Source organism: Xiphophorus hellerii, chromosome 6, assembly GCF_003331165.1.
Source record: "Xiphophorus hellerii strain 12219 chromosome 6, Xiphophorus_hellerii-4.1, whole genome shotgun sequence".
Taxonomy (NCBI): domain Eukaryota; kingdom Metazoa; phylum Chordata; class Actinopteri; order Cyprinodontiformes; family Poeciliidae; genus Xiphophorus; species Xiphophorus hellerii.
The window spans coordinates 17,817,951-17,834,765 of record NC_045677.1 but is presented as its reverse complement, the minus strand read 5'-3'; the positions used below and the strand labels follow the sequence as shown (position 1 = coordinate 17,834,765).

The 16,815-nt window shown below is 37.5% G+C and overlaps 1 protein-coding gene across 1 annotated transcript; it reads left to right on the top strand.

Moving 5' to 3' along the window:
• The first annotated feature begins 10,893 nt into the window (after positions 1-10,893).
• Positions 10,894-12,938, top strand: snai2 (snail family zinc finger 2). The gene is given in 4 exon segments (XM_032566542.1): positions 10,894-11,185; positions 11,348-11,484; positions 11,486-11,870; positions 12,065-12,938. Coding segments are annotated over 4 exon segments (783 nt in total). The 5' UTR covers positions 10,894-11,106; the 3' UTR covers positions 12,247-12,938.
• The last annotated feature ends 3,877 nt before the right edge of the window (positions 12,939-16,815 follow it).

Sequence of the window (16,815 nt, the reverse complement as noted above, 5' to 3'; positions counted from 1 at the left end):
GCTGCGTTTTATTGTGAAGTTATTATGGACACTGAGTTGCGACACGTGCTATACGCTATTTTATGGTCGGGGTTCGTCTTAACGGGGAAAGTAGAACGATGGCGAAAACGTGGTCGTTTAGTTTAAAAATAAATAAATAAATAAATGGAAATAGGAGTTAAGTACATAAAACTGGTACCAGAAAACTAAATTATTGGTTGTGGTTTGATTTTAACATAACTTTGAGATGTCTCTTTTTAAACGTGCACGGGGAATTAAAAGGTTCCTGACGATTGGATTTTAAAATTAATTAAATTGACACATGAAAATATGTTAATAAAACATTGGACAATTCCTGAAGCTTCAGTAAATTTGATATAAATTACAGAAAATTTGATAAAAATTACAGTTAAATTTGATAGAATAATGACCACAGACTGACACTTGGGGACTGATGAAATTTTGACTGACTATAAAACCTGGCCAGATGTGTGTGTTTTGTGTTTTCTGTAATGTGTTGTGTGTTTTTGTTTGTGTTACAATTCATGTTGGTTTGACAGAGTGTGTGACTGGAGATAAAATACCATTTGGTATTTTATGTCATATAAATACTGAATTTTTCTTAGTGCTGTTTTATGGTGCACAATTTCCAGTTTTTACAAACATCCTCTGTGTTCAATTGGACTAAATTATTAAAATTAGGCAATAACAGCAGTAAAATGTGACCTGCAGTGTACAGATTGGAAGGTTGTTGAAGGATAGAACCTTGATAAAATAAATCATCTGAACAAAATTGAAATAAATTATGGGTTCTAAGGTTAAATAAATAAATAAAGAAAGACAGAATAAGCCAAGAAAATTAGGTCACAGAGGATTGTAGAAATGCTGTCTTGGCCATTTACTAGATAAATACATAAATATAGTGAATGAATAGATGGCTAAATACATGACTGATTAAGTAGAGAAATAAATAAAATAATACCTGTGTATAGAATTGAGAACTAAAATAGTGGATAAAATGTTAATTATTCCTTCTACGCTGAGAAGGTAGCAGAAAAATAGAATAAAATACAATGAGTTAAAATAGGACCTTTTTAATGAGTTGAGGATACAGACAAAAAACAGAACAGATCTTTAGAGAAACAGGCTCTAACTGTAAGAGGAATTGCTCAGATAACAACAAACTGCAATATGCAACTGACTCTAGATATTTTCACAATCAGTCTTTTTTCAAACTGACCAAAACTTTAAGATAGATATAATATTGTTAAATCTACAGGACTTACGGATAATTAGACAGGATAAATTAGAAGTCACTCTCTTGTTAAATAGAAATTGGTTAAATATAGAAAAGTTTGCTAAAATTTACAAGATTTGTTGTTGAAGGATAACATTAAGTTTGAAATAACTTATTGGTTAATAAAAACATTATATGGAACTATTGTAGAGAATCAATATTAAACTGTAATAAGAGCTGATTAAATAGTGCCTATAGACAGACGAGAGGGCTGCACATAAAATAAGAAAATTAAGAAAAATAAATAAATAGAACAAAACAAGAACAAGCAACAGCTGGGCTGTAATTTCTGCCCCCACAAGATTCAACTAATTAACATGTGAAGCCTCTCTGTATACCACTAATTTGAAGTGCGAAGCAACCTCTGCTCACAGCAGCTCCGCAGAAAAGAACCAGCTGCTGTGAGGCAAATCATTTTCTTTCCCATCGTTTACAGCACCTCCTGACAAAATATCTGCATGTAAGTTACAATTTTAGTAGTGGAACGACAATAAGGTTTTTAAGTTCAAATTTTAAAATTAGAAGTAACTAAAACATATCTGATGATTCAAGTGCCAAAGCCTAATAAAGAATTAGGAGTTCCTCCTGAAATCCCTATCGGCTCTCTTCCTGCCATAAAATCAGTTCCTCCGAGAGGTGAGAGGGGGTTTTATGGTAGGCTTAAGAATTTGTTTTGTGCTCTGGCAGAAGAGGTTGCTCAGATAGGTGTAGTGGCTTTCAAATTTAAATTGTGAAAGCTGAAAGTACAAAAGGATTTAATTTTTCTTTTTCTAAGGAATATAGAGATTGGCGGTTTAAATTTTAGGGTATTGTTTCGCATTATAGATTATAGGTAGTTGTAGAGAGTGCTTCTCATTGCATCAGGCAGGATTTTGATGTGGTTTGGTTTCCTGCACTTCAGTGAAACATTTTCTTTTTATGGTAGATAGTTTAAACAGGCACATACATAGTGAGCAACGAAATAATGTGGAAAATGTTAAATGTAAGTTTTTAGCATCAAAAAAACTGAGTCGACTGTCACACGCTGACACTCTTGGTAATGATTTTCTGGTTTCCTTTCATATTACTTTATATAGTGAGTAGTGAGTGGTTTAGATTTTATCTTTAAATTTGTTTTCATTAGTCTGACTTTTTATTTAGCTATTTGTGTCAGTTCTTTGTCTATTTTGTTAAATATAACAAATTACTTTTTTCTTTTGAGTTACCAGTTTCCTCTGGACCCGTTCACTAGGGGACAGGGACATTTGGTCCTTAGTTTAATTTCTTTCATTTGTGGATTGGTAAAATTCTGACCAGTATTTGTAAAAATGTGTCATTTTTTTGGATTTTCTTACTTAAGACTATATTTTGAATTTTTTTCTTTCTTCAACGTCTCTCTGGCTCGTTTATGCAAAACCTTCGCAGAGTCTTAATTGGTAAACATGCTTTGTCACACGCTAGTGAAATTTTTTGAGAAGTTGGTAAAATGAATTATTTGAGAATCATAACAGTAATTGAATACTGAGTTTTACAACTGTTATGTGAAATATTTTGGGAAAATAATAATCTTGAAGGTTTAAAGCATCCTACAATAATGGTTCTGTTTGTTTTGAGAGTTTGCCTTTTAGGACGGGGGCAGCATTGAATATGGGTGGATTTTCTCAGCTAAAATGATAACCCTGTTTCGTCAACATTTTTATTTCAGGTACTGGAAATTGTGATGCATTAATAGGCAATGCATCATCAAAGGGGGAGAATATGTGATGGCTTTATTTTTATTTTTATTTTACTTAATTAGATTACTGGAACACTTATACTACTTAAACAAATTTTTTGACGAACATGTCTGATCTGTGTTACACATAAAAAAGTGAAAGGAAAATATTCTCTGGTAATATATGTGCTTATTTTAAATAGGTTTGAGTTGTTCTCCATTAAAAGATGTTCTGATAATGGGCTAACATATTTTGAGAAATTAGATAAATTTATAGTGAAAATGAAGCATATTTTGGTTAATTTACTTGGGAAAATAATTATAGAAATTAAAATATTATTGTGTCAGCCATTTTCAGAGCATTAATTTAATGGAGCATGGATGTTTTAAGAAATGTTTTGAAGAATCTGTTCTTGATTAAAGTTATCACTAATCAGTAAAAGTACACAGGCGGGATTATAATGATTTTTCTAAACTTGATTTTGATTTTTTGATTTACATCCATTTACAACGAATTTGGATAAAACTTTAAATTCGACGACAAGTAAAAGCCTAGGTAATGTCGGTATATTTTGAAAATGTTTGGATTTGTTAAGGCATACATTTACATTATAATTTCTCCAGGTCTAACTCTTTTGAATTTTGTTTAAGGAACGCATGTAAAATGATTTAGACAAATAACCAGTAAGATCTAGTTTGTTCTATAAAAGTAATTTAAACTGGACTGTTTAATTCACATTGATATTCATTTTTTGATGGTAAATGTAAGCTTTTACAACTCCATTTTTAGGTTTTTTGTGTTTGTTTTGTTTCGTTTGTTTGATCCTATTTTTACAAGATTGCTTTAAGAAAAGATCTGCATTTGTTTGATATTCTGGCAAAACGTTACTTTGGAAACATGTCTTTTGAAGCAAATGATTACAGGGTTTTGCTATTTTCCATCGGTTGGAGCTATAGTATATAAATAATAGAAACGTAAATTGAAGGGATCACATCCACCATTAATGAGCAGAACTGGACAAAGTAGGAGATAAGGCTTCACGGGATGAGTTGCTCATGGGTTTTTACACACAGACTGCCCTGGAGCTCGGAGCTCCAGGTGGGACTCTGGACTCTGCCACACAAGCTGTTGTCATACAAGGTGGAGTGACGGCTTGGAGAAGCGGTTACACACTCATTTTGATGATAGCAGACACAGAGCCATGAGCGGTGGAGGATTCACTCGAACACACAGTGAATTGAAGCTGTTTGTGATGATTGCACAAATGAATGATGCCCTTGGACAAATCTGATCTCTGTTTTGTCGTTTCAGTTTGGTTTCCTGGTGCCCTGCGGATGTGGTCTCATTCAAAATCTGCGTTCTTTGATAAAAGGATTAAAATAATTTCCCTGGATGGAAAATAACGAAACAAATTTATTTTTAGGTGAAACCATCGTTTGATTATGCTGACTGTAATGAAGATGATATTAAAGAATGTTGTAATTGTGTTTCTGATGCTAATGAAATTCATGTTGAAACAAGATGTCTGTTTAATAACCTGTGACAGGTCGCTTCACGAGATTTAGTTTCCTCACGAGGAGGTTTCATTTTCTCCTTGACATCTCTCTGTAATATTGACCTAATAATCTCATTTTCAGTGAGCAACGGCCGATAAGGTGGAAACTTGAGGTTTCCAGTTGAAGGAGATCAGGCTGCAAGAGGATCATCATCGACATTAATCTTTATTGCGTGTTTTTCGTTCGTTGAGAACTCTGGAAAGGACTTTCGTTTCGTTTTTTGCGCGCATTTTTTGAACATTTCTTGACGAAGACTTCATATATTTTTTGAGAGACTGTCGATGGACATTTAAAAAAAAAAAAAAAAAACAGAAAAAGACGAGCAACAGATTGTAATTTTGTGTCTTTCTCATTTGACAGGTTGTACTTGTGTGGTGAATGTTGTCTTTTAAGTTGCAGAGCATTTCTTAATAATGTTTCTATGTATGTCCCTGTTTTATTTTTTGTTTTACACTTTGGGTTTTTGTTTGTCCTGTGTTTTGGTTGGATTGTGATAATTTTGTTTTATGTTTTTATATTTTTGTAAGGATAAGTGTTTCTTACCTTGGGTTTTGTTTAAAAAGGGGGACTGTATATAATTAGGGTACGTCACTCTTTTGTTTTCTATTTTTTCGTTTTTTTATTAGTTTCATACATAGTTTTGGTTCTGTATTAGAAGGCTTAATCAATTTTTTGTGAGATCTTGGGTGAAGATCTCAAAAGGGGGACTGTTAAGGAAAAATAATTATTGTTTGGTGCTTAATACAGCTAATCCACGACATGTGTAACAGTTATATACAATACTCTTATTTGGAACAGTTTTCTGTTGAGCAGTGGGAATTCACCAGACAAAGCAGGGCCTTTTTTCCTCCCCCTTTTGACAGGGAGCAATAAAATGTGCATTCCGATAGCAGGAGACTCTTTGGCGCCAGGAATCTCCCCGTATCAGGCAGAGATGAGCACGAAGTGGTCCGACAAAAACCAGACATCTTTGCCGTAAATCAGGGAGTCCTAACTTTCTTTGGGGGGCCAAAGCAGGTCTCTGATTGGTCGAAGAGCAGAACGCCTACTTTGCATATATTGAAATGGGGAAACGCCTACTCAGTATAAAGTTACATGTAGCGCTAAAATAGAGAGAGTTTTTTCCATCTTTTTCTCTCCACGTTGGGCGCCTTTGTCTGTCTTTTGTGTTTCGTGTGTGTCTGTTTTCCCCTTGTCTGTATAAAATGTATATCTCTGTATCTCTGCAGCTTTGTTGTCGATTGCTTTGTATGAGATTAAAACTCCGTGATCTGTGACGTCAACGCGCAGTGTCGTGGTTTCACTTCCTCCAGCCGCAGCCCGCCTGCCAGAGATTCCGGGACTCTAGGAAGAAGAAGCTAAACTTTTTGTCCAAAATTAATGTTAAATTAATCTTCCTTAATACTCTCTAGCTGCATAAATGTAGGACTGACAGGATCAAATTAGCTTGAGGGCAAGGGCATGGATATAAAAATATAAGTAGGTTCGTAAATTTACTTTGCCAGTCACATTTTGCTTCTCTTTTACCGAGAAGCAGATCTAGCCATTAGCATTCATCCTATAATTTGAGGTGAAATAAAATGATTTGACATCAGGGTCAAACCTCACAAGGTTGAGTAAGGACAGACTGTAAGGTTATATAAGTAGGAAGGTTTGTTCGGATTATCTTTAGGGTATGATGTCATCCTGCTTATAGACAATCCAAAGTAAATCAATTCACTTTGATGTCATCAGTACATGACTCTCAAGGTTCAAGTGGCAGCATGTAAGATGCGAAACTCTCCTGAAAGGTATAAAGAAAAAGCATGGGTGGATTTCAGAGTGTTGCAGAGTCTGACACTCCTGACTCATTTTGTGCCATCAGTGTCACTGAACACATACACACAAGCAGAAACACACACGCACATTCACATACAATGTGCATGCATCCAGTCTCCCAATATAGCATCTGAGCTTGCCGTGAGGCCCTGTGAGCAGCTGAGCACAGTGACCAGGTGCTTCTCATTTCCCACACTGTCATCTCGACGGCTGTAACGTCTCGTTGTTTCAACATGTCAGATCATCTGATGTTTAAAAGTTGCTCATCAACCTGAGCCAGCCATCATAGTACAGCTAATTAGAAATGGAGGGGTATGTGTATGATTCTGTCTCAGGCAACAATCTCTTAATTAAGGCATGTTAATTAAGTTTTAACACTGTTGCAGTAGATTGCTTTGTATTGTATTGTCCCTAACAGCTGTTCTTGAGGTCATCTGCGCCAGGGGCAATGATGATGTGATTAGGGATAATAACTGTATGCCCTCTGTGACGCTTACCTCACCAAACAGGTTTCCCACTATTAGTAGCTGTTGTTTCAAACAGTCTATTTTTAATATATTAATAGAGTAAGCATATCTCTGAGTCATGCTATCATGTTTCAACATCCCCAATATATCTGGATCTTAAATAAAGAGTCTAACTATGGACTTTATTTGAACACAACTTGATCCAACAAAATACAACAATATATAAAGACTGAACGACAACAAAACGGGTGGAGTGCTGTATCAGAAATAAGATTTTCTTCTCAAGATTGTTTGAAAAAAAAAATACTGGACATGACTAATCCAGATAAATTTCTTTTACAAAAGAGACTTTGTGTTATTATTAGTCTCAGTGATTGCGTGTTTTGAATGCTCTCTTGTTCTTTGGTGGGGAGTGACCTGGGTTCAACAAGAAATATGGCAAATACAGTATGGAAGCAGTTGCATTCAAGTAAAACTGCAAAAAAATAAATATATAAATAAAAATCAGAAATCAACTTAAGTAAATAAACTGATGCTTTTGTTTTATATGAGTAAATCCATCATTTTTTCTCTAATTTATTTTCTAAGTCTAACTGCAGCATTTATCCCAAAGCACAATCACGGCATCCAAAATATATCTTTTACTGCCCCTAAACACACATTAGAGTTTTTCACATTTTGACCCGTTATAACTATAAATAGTAATATATTTTCTTATTTTATAGAATCAACACAAAACACATAACTTTTGAAAAGGAAGAAAAATTATACATAGGATTTAATGAACCTTAATGAACCTTAATTAACCGTGGTAACTCCGGAGGAGCAGCTCAGGTGGGACAAACTATTCAGGACAGATGTAAGTTGTGCATTTCACAAATCTTGCTATCATGGAAGGTTGTCATAAAGAAAATTATGGTCAAAAGAAAGCCACACAAAGCCCTGCCAGCAGGTTGCTACAACTCATGCCGGGTACACAGCAAAAATGACAGAGCAAATCTTCCGCTTGCACTATGGTCCAAAGAATACTGTCACTGCTGCAATAGAATAGTATGTTTCTGTATCCGAATGACCCAGTTAAAGTCCAGAACTAAATCTACTTTGGAAAGTGTAGCAAAACTTGAAACTTGTTTTTCACATATGCTCTCCATTCAGTGTAAATCTTTTTTTCTTAGCTATTTCACAAAGACAAATGTGCAAGATTTTTGTATAGATGTGCAAAACTTGAAAGAGATAGTCTTCAAATTACATGAAGCTGCGGTTGCAGGTAAATGTGGTTCTACAAAGTATTGACTCAGCACAAATCTGCCACTCTTCCGATTTTTTTCCTTCTACTTCACAGTCATGTGCATCATATTGAAAAAAAATCCTATTAAAATGTGCGTAAGTTTGAACTCATAATATGATAAAATTCAAAAAGTTCAAGAGGTTTGAATACTTTTCCAGGCACTGCAAAACATACATCAATGTAGGCAGAAACACTTTTGCGTATAGTTACATATATTTAGAAAGATTCAAGGAGAACAAAAGTAGGAGCAGAAGTCATGTGGAAAAACTCCTTTGAAACTCAACGAATAGAAACTGGATTACAATTAATAAAAGAAGAGAGGAAAAATGAAAAATGCACAAGAGATAAAACAGAGTCATTTCTCATCCTGGTGATTCCGCTCTTAACACCAGTTTGATGTTGGTGGTTGGTTTAAATGTTTCCAGAGATTAAAAATAATAGATGACAGAAAACACAAAAGATTAAACACAACAAACGTCAATCTAAATTAAAATTACTGGAACGTGAAGGAAGATGAAAGTGCTCGGATTGTGCAGCAGATATCTGCACAATCCGCATGTTATCCCTTTTATGTGTGCTTGACCAGAGAAACAGAAGCTCGCAATTTAATTCAGTTCATTTTATACACTATGACCTCCTGCAACCCAAAGACTCAGAGAGCTTTTAAATAATTTTCAAGCTCCTGATCTGCAGCCTCTGCTTTTCAGGATTATTTGATATGATGTGAGTCCTGGCTGCTGCTTGCTTTAACTCCCACTGACAGTAAAAGAGCATCCACAGGACTGAGGGGAAGCAGGAGTGAAGCATAAAAACTGCAAGATGGCATCTTTCACCTGTCCGTGCATGCTCTGCTTCTCTTGGTTGCAGTTTGGGCGGTATTGATTTCAAAGCATTTTACTTAAGTGAGCACAACATTTTCTGCTTGTTCGCCTGCAAATGCCATTGTTCCTTGCCATATCGCACACCATGCAAAGAGCTGAATCTGCCACGGTAGCTGGGAGTTATTATACACTGATAACCTTCCATTCCCTTTTCTAATCCAAGCAGGAGTGGAGGGAAATCATTCTTGATCTACAGTTATGCTTATTAGATAAGATAAGATAAGCAAACCACAATTAACTTAACACTTGGCCCAGACATAAGGAGTTTTTTTTTATATCTGCTGACCCAACCCATCAAAGTCCTCCAGGTTGTGGCTAGTTTTCAACTTCACTGTAGCCTAAGCCTCTGACCTGTTTGTGAAACACCCCAAAGTCCCCTTTCTCTGAAGAACTGACTCCAACACAAGAGGGCGTACACTGCTAAGTTTGCCTCTCTTTGTCCAGTACAGCAGCGGTGGGGCTAAACTTGATTATCATGCTAACCTCGAGAGAAATTTAAATTTACATTTTAAGGAGGAAAGCTTTATTGCATGTAGCTTTTTTTGTTTGTTTTTTGCCTAGATCAAACTTACCCATTGAGGAATGAAGTTTTGTCTGTTGATGGTTCTCATGAACCCAATGGTCTTTTTTCTGTTTGGAATAAATAAAAGTAAAAAATAATGCAACATCAATCTTATGTACTTGTCATTAAGCGTGCAAATGTCTGTATAGGGAGTTTCAAATCTAAGACCAGCTGGGGTTCACTTAAAAAGATTTGGGTTGAAAAGCAAAACTGAAAGCAATGGTATCATTTCAGAGTTTAATTGTCATCATTTTTCTTGTGTGTGTGTTGGGGTTTGTGGGTGTCTGAATGACACTCTAAATTTGAAACTTAGGTCAGATGGGGGAAAAAAAACAACAACTTTGATTGTAGGACTAAAGTTGGACCATTTTAAAACAAACTGATCATCTGCAGGTTGTTGTTTGTAAGAATACCGAAAATTAGCTGATTTGATATGTTAGAAATTTTTTATTTTTTTCACCACAAAAGTTAGAACCAATGATTTAAAAAATGTGTATCTCCTAATTTGTGGGTTAAATATATGAGGTGCACCCAGGAGTGGGGGCCAGTACACTACAATAGTCAGGCACCATGAGTGAAAAATGTTAAATAAAATAATTTTTAAAAAATTCAATAAATGTAGGCACTCAAGAAATGTCTGTGTGTGTGTGTTTTTTTTTTCCTTTCTTAAATTCATTCGTAAAAAGATCTTTGACATCCAAGGTGGTCTGCTAATGAAAATGTATCGAGTTGGTCATTTCCCAAAAGCAGTACATTTTAATGACTTAATTGCTAAGGGTTAACCAAATAATTAAATTATATTTAATTGAAACTGATTGGAATTTATTTTCCTTTCTCTTGAAGTGAAAGTATTATACACATAAGATTGTTCTCACCCAATGGCTGCTGCAAACAGCCCTCATTCCCCCACCTGTCTATGCAATGTTTTTGTGCATGAATGAGGGAATGATTGTCTGAGGGCGGATTACCACAGGATTTGGCAAAGAATGACATCATCCACCCTTGGTGGTGGTAAGCACTGCCCCCCCCCCCCATTCCCACTTTTGGTGGCGCCCCTGCTTTATCTTTGCATTCGCCACTGAAATGTACAACTTAAGGGGAGAGAATAATAAAACCACACATGACAAAGCAGAAAACTTTTTCGTGAGCATCTTACTGTTTCTTGACAGCAACATTTTTTTTTTTTTCAAAGTGATGAAACAAGTTCTGCAGAAAGCACCTGTCTTAGCTGGAATAAACCTTAGTAAACCTGCCCCAGTTTAGATTCATGTAGGCTCCTATAGGCTAAAATCAGGCGAGATTTAATTGGTTTGAGCTCCCAGCATATGTAAATGGCAGTAGATGGCTCCTCCTATGCACCTGATGGGGCAGTATTTACAGCTCTTTACAGCAACTACCCGCGGCACTGTTTCCAAGAACGCAGCGGCGCACCATGACACTCCGCTGGACTTAAGCAATAAGGATTTCCGTCTTTACGCAACAAACTTTAAGGCTCGCAGACTGTTTGCGGGTGCGAGAAAAGGGAGAGAAAAGTTTGACAAAAGTTGTCCTCTTGTTTTCCAAGATGCCACGCTCTTTTCTGGTGAAGAAGCACATAAACTCCGCAAAGAAGCCAAATTACAGTGAGCTCGAAAGCCCAACAGGTAAAGTTTGTTTATAGAGTGACTTTATGAAGTTGTAAAAGTTTTGTATACATATTGTGCAGAAGTTCATTTTTAACTTAATACCACTAGCCATGCCAGCTCTGAAATCGGCGCTCCTCACTCAGCCAGATAACAGTGTTCATCCCACGCTCTTTATTCCAGTGTTCATCACGCCGCACTTCTACAAGGGCCTCCCCCTGTCCGTCATTCCCCAGCCGGAGATCCTGAGCCCGGCCGCCTACAGCCCCATCACCGTGTGGACCACCAGCAGCCTTCCGCTGTCCCCGCTGCCCAGCGATCCTGTCCCCCATCTCCGGATACCCCTCGTCACTGTCCGACACCTCCTCCAAGGACCACAGCGGCTCGGAGAGCCCAAGGAGCGATGAAGACGAACAGATGCTGCCCAAGCTGACGGACCCGAGCGGGGTAGAGGTGGAGAAGTTTCAGTGCGGTATGTGCAGCAAATCCTACTCCACCTACTCTGGACTGCTTAAGCACAAGCAACTGCACTGCGACGCCCAGGCAAGGAAATCCTTCAGCTGTAAATACTGCGAGAAGGAGTACGTCAGTCTGGGAGCTCTTAAAATGCACATCAGAACTCACACCTTGCCTTGCGTTTGCAAGATATGCGGGAAAGCTTTCTCAAGACCGTGGCTGCTCCAGGGACACATCAGGACGCACACAGGTGAGTGGATGGAGAATCAAAAACTTGGGCCTTTTGGGTTAAGGAGGGAGCAAGTAAAGTTAATGTAGTTTGATTTATGGAGCTTACCCAAAGATGTTTGTGTTTTTAGTTCCTCGAGTTCTGTCTGACTGACCTCAGAGTTTGAAATTAATGAGTCCTCATAGAGTCTTTTGTTTTCATTTCTGCCTCCACAGGCGAGAAGCCCTTCTCCTGCCCACACTGCAACCGGGCGTTTGCAGACAGGTCCAACCTCAGGGCTCACCTACAGACCCATTCGGATGTGAAAAAATACCAATGCAAGAACTGCTCCAAAACCTTCTCCAGGATGTCTCTTCTGCACAAGCATGAGGAATCTGGCTGTTGTACAGCCCACTGAACTGGGAATACATTTCTGTGCCTTTCGTGCTTTTTTTCCCCCTCCAAAGCTGCAGAAAAGGTGTCAGGGAATTACACCAAATAACACATAACATGCAGACTTATTTTGTCCTGCAGGTGGTTCATTTAATTTCAAACTGAGAAATAGCTCAGCGATCACATGTTGTTCTTTTTTCTTCAATCAGTGTTCCTGATTGCAATCAGTGTTGAGCTTTTATCGAACGGTGTACTAACGTACCTGTGCTACTCAAGCACTTTCTGCTTGCTCAGAAAGTTTTTCAGGCTTTCACAATGTTATCTTCAGTGTTTGTACCAACCTTTTTGTACAAGCTTTAACCAAAAGCTGTCTTTGATTGGCAGTATTTATTGTAAACCAATGTAATACTAAAGTCATTGCTACATAGGGAACAAGTGCAAACTTAGATGTAGCGAGATTATCATTAACTTTTGCACACTCTGTAGAAACAGTTTGCCAGCACTCAAATATAGCAGAACAAGTGCCTCATTTTTACTTTGCAAAGTTATGTATTTTTCCGCAAAAGGGTGCCTTTTTTATATATATTTTTATATATTGAATGTAAGTGTGACTGAGATGATTGTACATTAGCAGTGAAAGCTGTTATGCTGAATGATTTTGATATTTTCATATTTTCTATGACACTTTTAAAAATAAATGACGTTTTTGTATAATTCCTTTGGCATCCTCTGAGTTGCTTTTCATCTCCGAGGCTCTCTGTCAGCAGCTCTTTCAAGCAGGAAGGACTCAGCTGGATTTACTGATTGTCACACACTTCAAACGGAGAAGAAGCACGCACAGGAAAAAAGAGGAATAAAAACGTAAATGATATTTAATCTAGCTTGCACCATCTCTTGTTATGGAGTTGTTAAAAAATGAGGAGCGGGGTGACTCAGCTCTGTGTCAGGCCTGAACCTGTTCCTTGTGAACCTGTCCAGACTTCAAACAACCTTGAAATTTAACACATACTAGCTATATTGATCTGCACTCACTTGCTATACCCTCTCGAGGGTCCTTGACTCTATCTTTGTCCAAAGATTTGCTCAGTTGAAAGTGAAGGTACAATAAAGTTAAAACGTTTGCCATAAAAGTATAACTTAAGTTACATTGAAGAAAATTTGTCTTTGTCTTAAAGCTCAGTCACTTCAGGGAGCTGGGGTATTCCAACATCAAGACTGTAATAATTTTTTACAGAAACATCAAATTTGCATTTGCTCTAACGACCTCCTTGAGTTCTGGGCTGCTTGTAATGGAGGATTAAATAGATTTCCTCTGGCTACATTTTGTTACCATATGCTATCTTGCAGAAGAAAAAGATTAGACTACAAAAAGCGAGAGGCCTTGAGGTATACAGTCAAAGCCGAGCTCTGTCTAACAAACCCCAGAGTGTGTTCCTGTTTCCACTAATGCCCAAAAGCAGCTGACCCAAAAGATGGGATCTGACAAACAAGACACTTGTTTTTGAGCTGCGAAAAGGCTGAACCAGCCTGCAGGTATATTCTCTCTCTCTCCTCTTTGACTCAGCATCGAGCTATTCCAGGTGCTCGCCTCTGATTGGACCTGCTGGCTTCGGGGGCTCTCCAACCTTGCTTGGAAAGCAGGTGCAGCGAGCAGGACTATAACCCACACCCATAGCCCTACTGATACAGCAGAAACCCCGACCGTGACCTAATCTGCAAATGGCACAAGCAAGCAGGTCCTATTTCACATCATAAAAGTAAAGTACCATTGAGAGGGCACTTTAAACTCTCACAAACACTTTCTGTCCTCACTCCTCTTTGGAGGGTTTTATATCGCTCCATCCATTGGCAGAACTTTATCTTACCCGTAACAGAGAGGAAGAGAAATTTGAATGTTATGATGCCTGTTAGCTTTATAATCTGGCTCGATTTTCCTTTTACAGCAATAATTAACCGCCTGACTGGTTTCTCAGATAATAACAACAATGTGTTAAACCTCCCCACTAACCCTAAAAACACGAATATTTGATTTAGCAGTTTTGACTGTATAGTGGGATGAGGTAGCGGGGGAGGGGAGGAGAAGGAGTAAGAACCTATTTGTTTTAAAGCATGCAGCTATTGGGGGATGTGCTGCAGAAAGTGAGAGCAAATATTTGCCAGATTGCGGGGACTGCTAATAGTTGTGTTGTTGTGCTAAAATCTTTATGATGCCAAATGCAGGTAGAGGAGATGCCCCGTGGGTGTTTATGCAATTAGATTAGAAACAGGGGAATCTGAGTGGAGGTATGGTGAAAAGGCATGCAAATTTAATTCCCAATAAATAGATTGATTGGATTTAAGCAAGTCTGACAGACGAAGTGTCTGAAATGGCCCTATTTGTTGCTTTGCTTGGTTTACTTGGAAAATCTAGATTTAGATGGAGGTAACCTGCAACCCCACCAGGTCAGCATCCAGGCCTGAAAAACCCTTCTTGGGGAAAAGCTTAAAAGAGATTTTAAAAAAAGAGTCTGAGATGTTCATCTTGCAAACAGTCTCATTAGGTCTGAGTGTATCTCTGCATGAGTTGTGACCAACTCACAATTCCCACAACAAAAAGATCTTTTACTTGATCCAATTTGTCCCAGCAGACAAATTAGGACATGTCCACATTCTCCAAACTCCTTGTCAAAGCAAGGAGAGAATAGAGTCCTGCTCAATAATATGTGCTTTTTAATAATGTTTTGCTTCATTAAAATGTTTTAGGACTTAAATTGAGTCATTTATTATAAATGTACAAACAAGTCTGCTTAATTTACCCTTTTATTCTTCGCATTATCATCAACTAAAGATTAACGTTGAATATCATTTCTCCAAAACCATTTGATTAATATGTAGTGATATGCCACTTTATTGGGTACACCTGTTCTGTTACTTTTAAGCACAAACAGCTCATCACCATGTCAGATGGCAGCGAGGAAAGGCATTTAAACATCTAGAAAAGTTCAACACGACTTGCTGATGATCAAACTGGAAACCAGGATGAGGAAGAAAGCAGATTAGGAGACTTTGAACACTGCATGGAGTATTTCAGAAACCATGGATGTGGGATTTCTATTTCTTATCCATCCATACAACAGAAAAAAAGGAAAACGTCCAGCGAGACTGGGTATGATTAAAAATGTAATATTGATGTGAGAAGTCAGATAAGAAAGATTTCAGACCACAATCTACAAAGGAAGGCTGACCAACGTTTCAGAATAACACAGACGAATCTTGATTTTAGCTGCAACATGCGGATAGGAGGGTAAGGATTTGGTTTAAACAAAGATGGATCCAAACTGCCATGAATTAACATGCAAGACTGGTGGGTGTAATATGATGGTATGAGTCATTTTGCCTTTATACACTTTGGGCCCCTCAGAGTCAGTTGAGCATAAGTGAAACAGTGATATAAATGCTAACTTTATCTAAACTTAAAAAGAAAATAATTAATTACTTAAAATTAAACACTGACCACAGTCATCCTAAGTTTTGATAGTAACTCTATCCATCCACTCCAATGACAGACATTTGAATATAATAAATTAATCTAGACTCTGATCCTGACAGGATAATGCACCATGTCAAAAAGCACAAGTCATCTCAAAATGGTTGTTTGAACACCACAAAGAAGTTACCAGACCTCACTCTAATAGGGCATATTGAGGATGTGGTGGTATAGGACTTTTGCATCATTGATGTGCAACAATGCAACTAAGCTGTTATGTCACTGCAGACCCAGATCTCTGAGAAATGTTTTCAGCACATTGTTGAATCTGTTCCACAAAGAATTAAAGTTACTCTCAAGGCAAAAGGGATCACTGACCCAATACTACCAATCTACAACTAATAAAGTAGCTATTGAGTGCATTTAGTGATATGTCACTATACCATGTAATGAAAATGAAAGTTAATTAAATTGTTTTCACCTGTAGTATATTTTCATACAAACAATTTGTCTGCAGCAAGGTCTTATGTTTTAGAAGCGCTAAACGCTCCACTTAGCCTGAGCCATAAATTCAGTGATGTACAACTTGCTGTTATGAAGGACAAAGAGAAAGCTAAATAGCTGACACTCAACAAATTGAAATAAAAGTTCAATTTGTTGAACTTTTATTTCAGCAATTGAAATAAAGTGGAGTCATATTTTTACCTCTGACTTAAAAGAGAAAACATGACATTATGACTCTTTTGGTACACCATAAATTTAACTAATGGCTGAATTAGTCACACCATTTATTCTGTCACATGTATTTTATCACATGTTAAATAAATGTCCTCTGCATGCACATTTAGACTGGCCAGGGCAAAATAAAGTTCCAGCCTCAAAGAAGACAGTGAAGGATGTAAAGTGTGGGATGATTCCCCTAAAAACCTGCTGACTTTATGGTGAATCAGGGAGCATGATTTCTTTATGACCATCAAGTGGAACAAATACAATTAAGGGTGTTCTCTGAGGTCTCACTGTGCTAGCCGGGAAGCAATCCTCAGCACTTCTCATAACCCCACCACATCAGAAAGGAGATGATTGTGCTTTCCTTTTACTCCAACCGCCTGGAGGAGGAATGTTATTGAA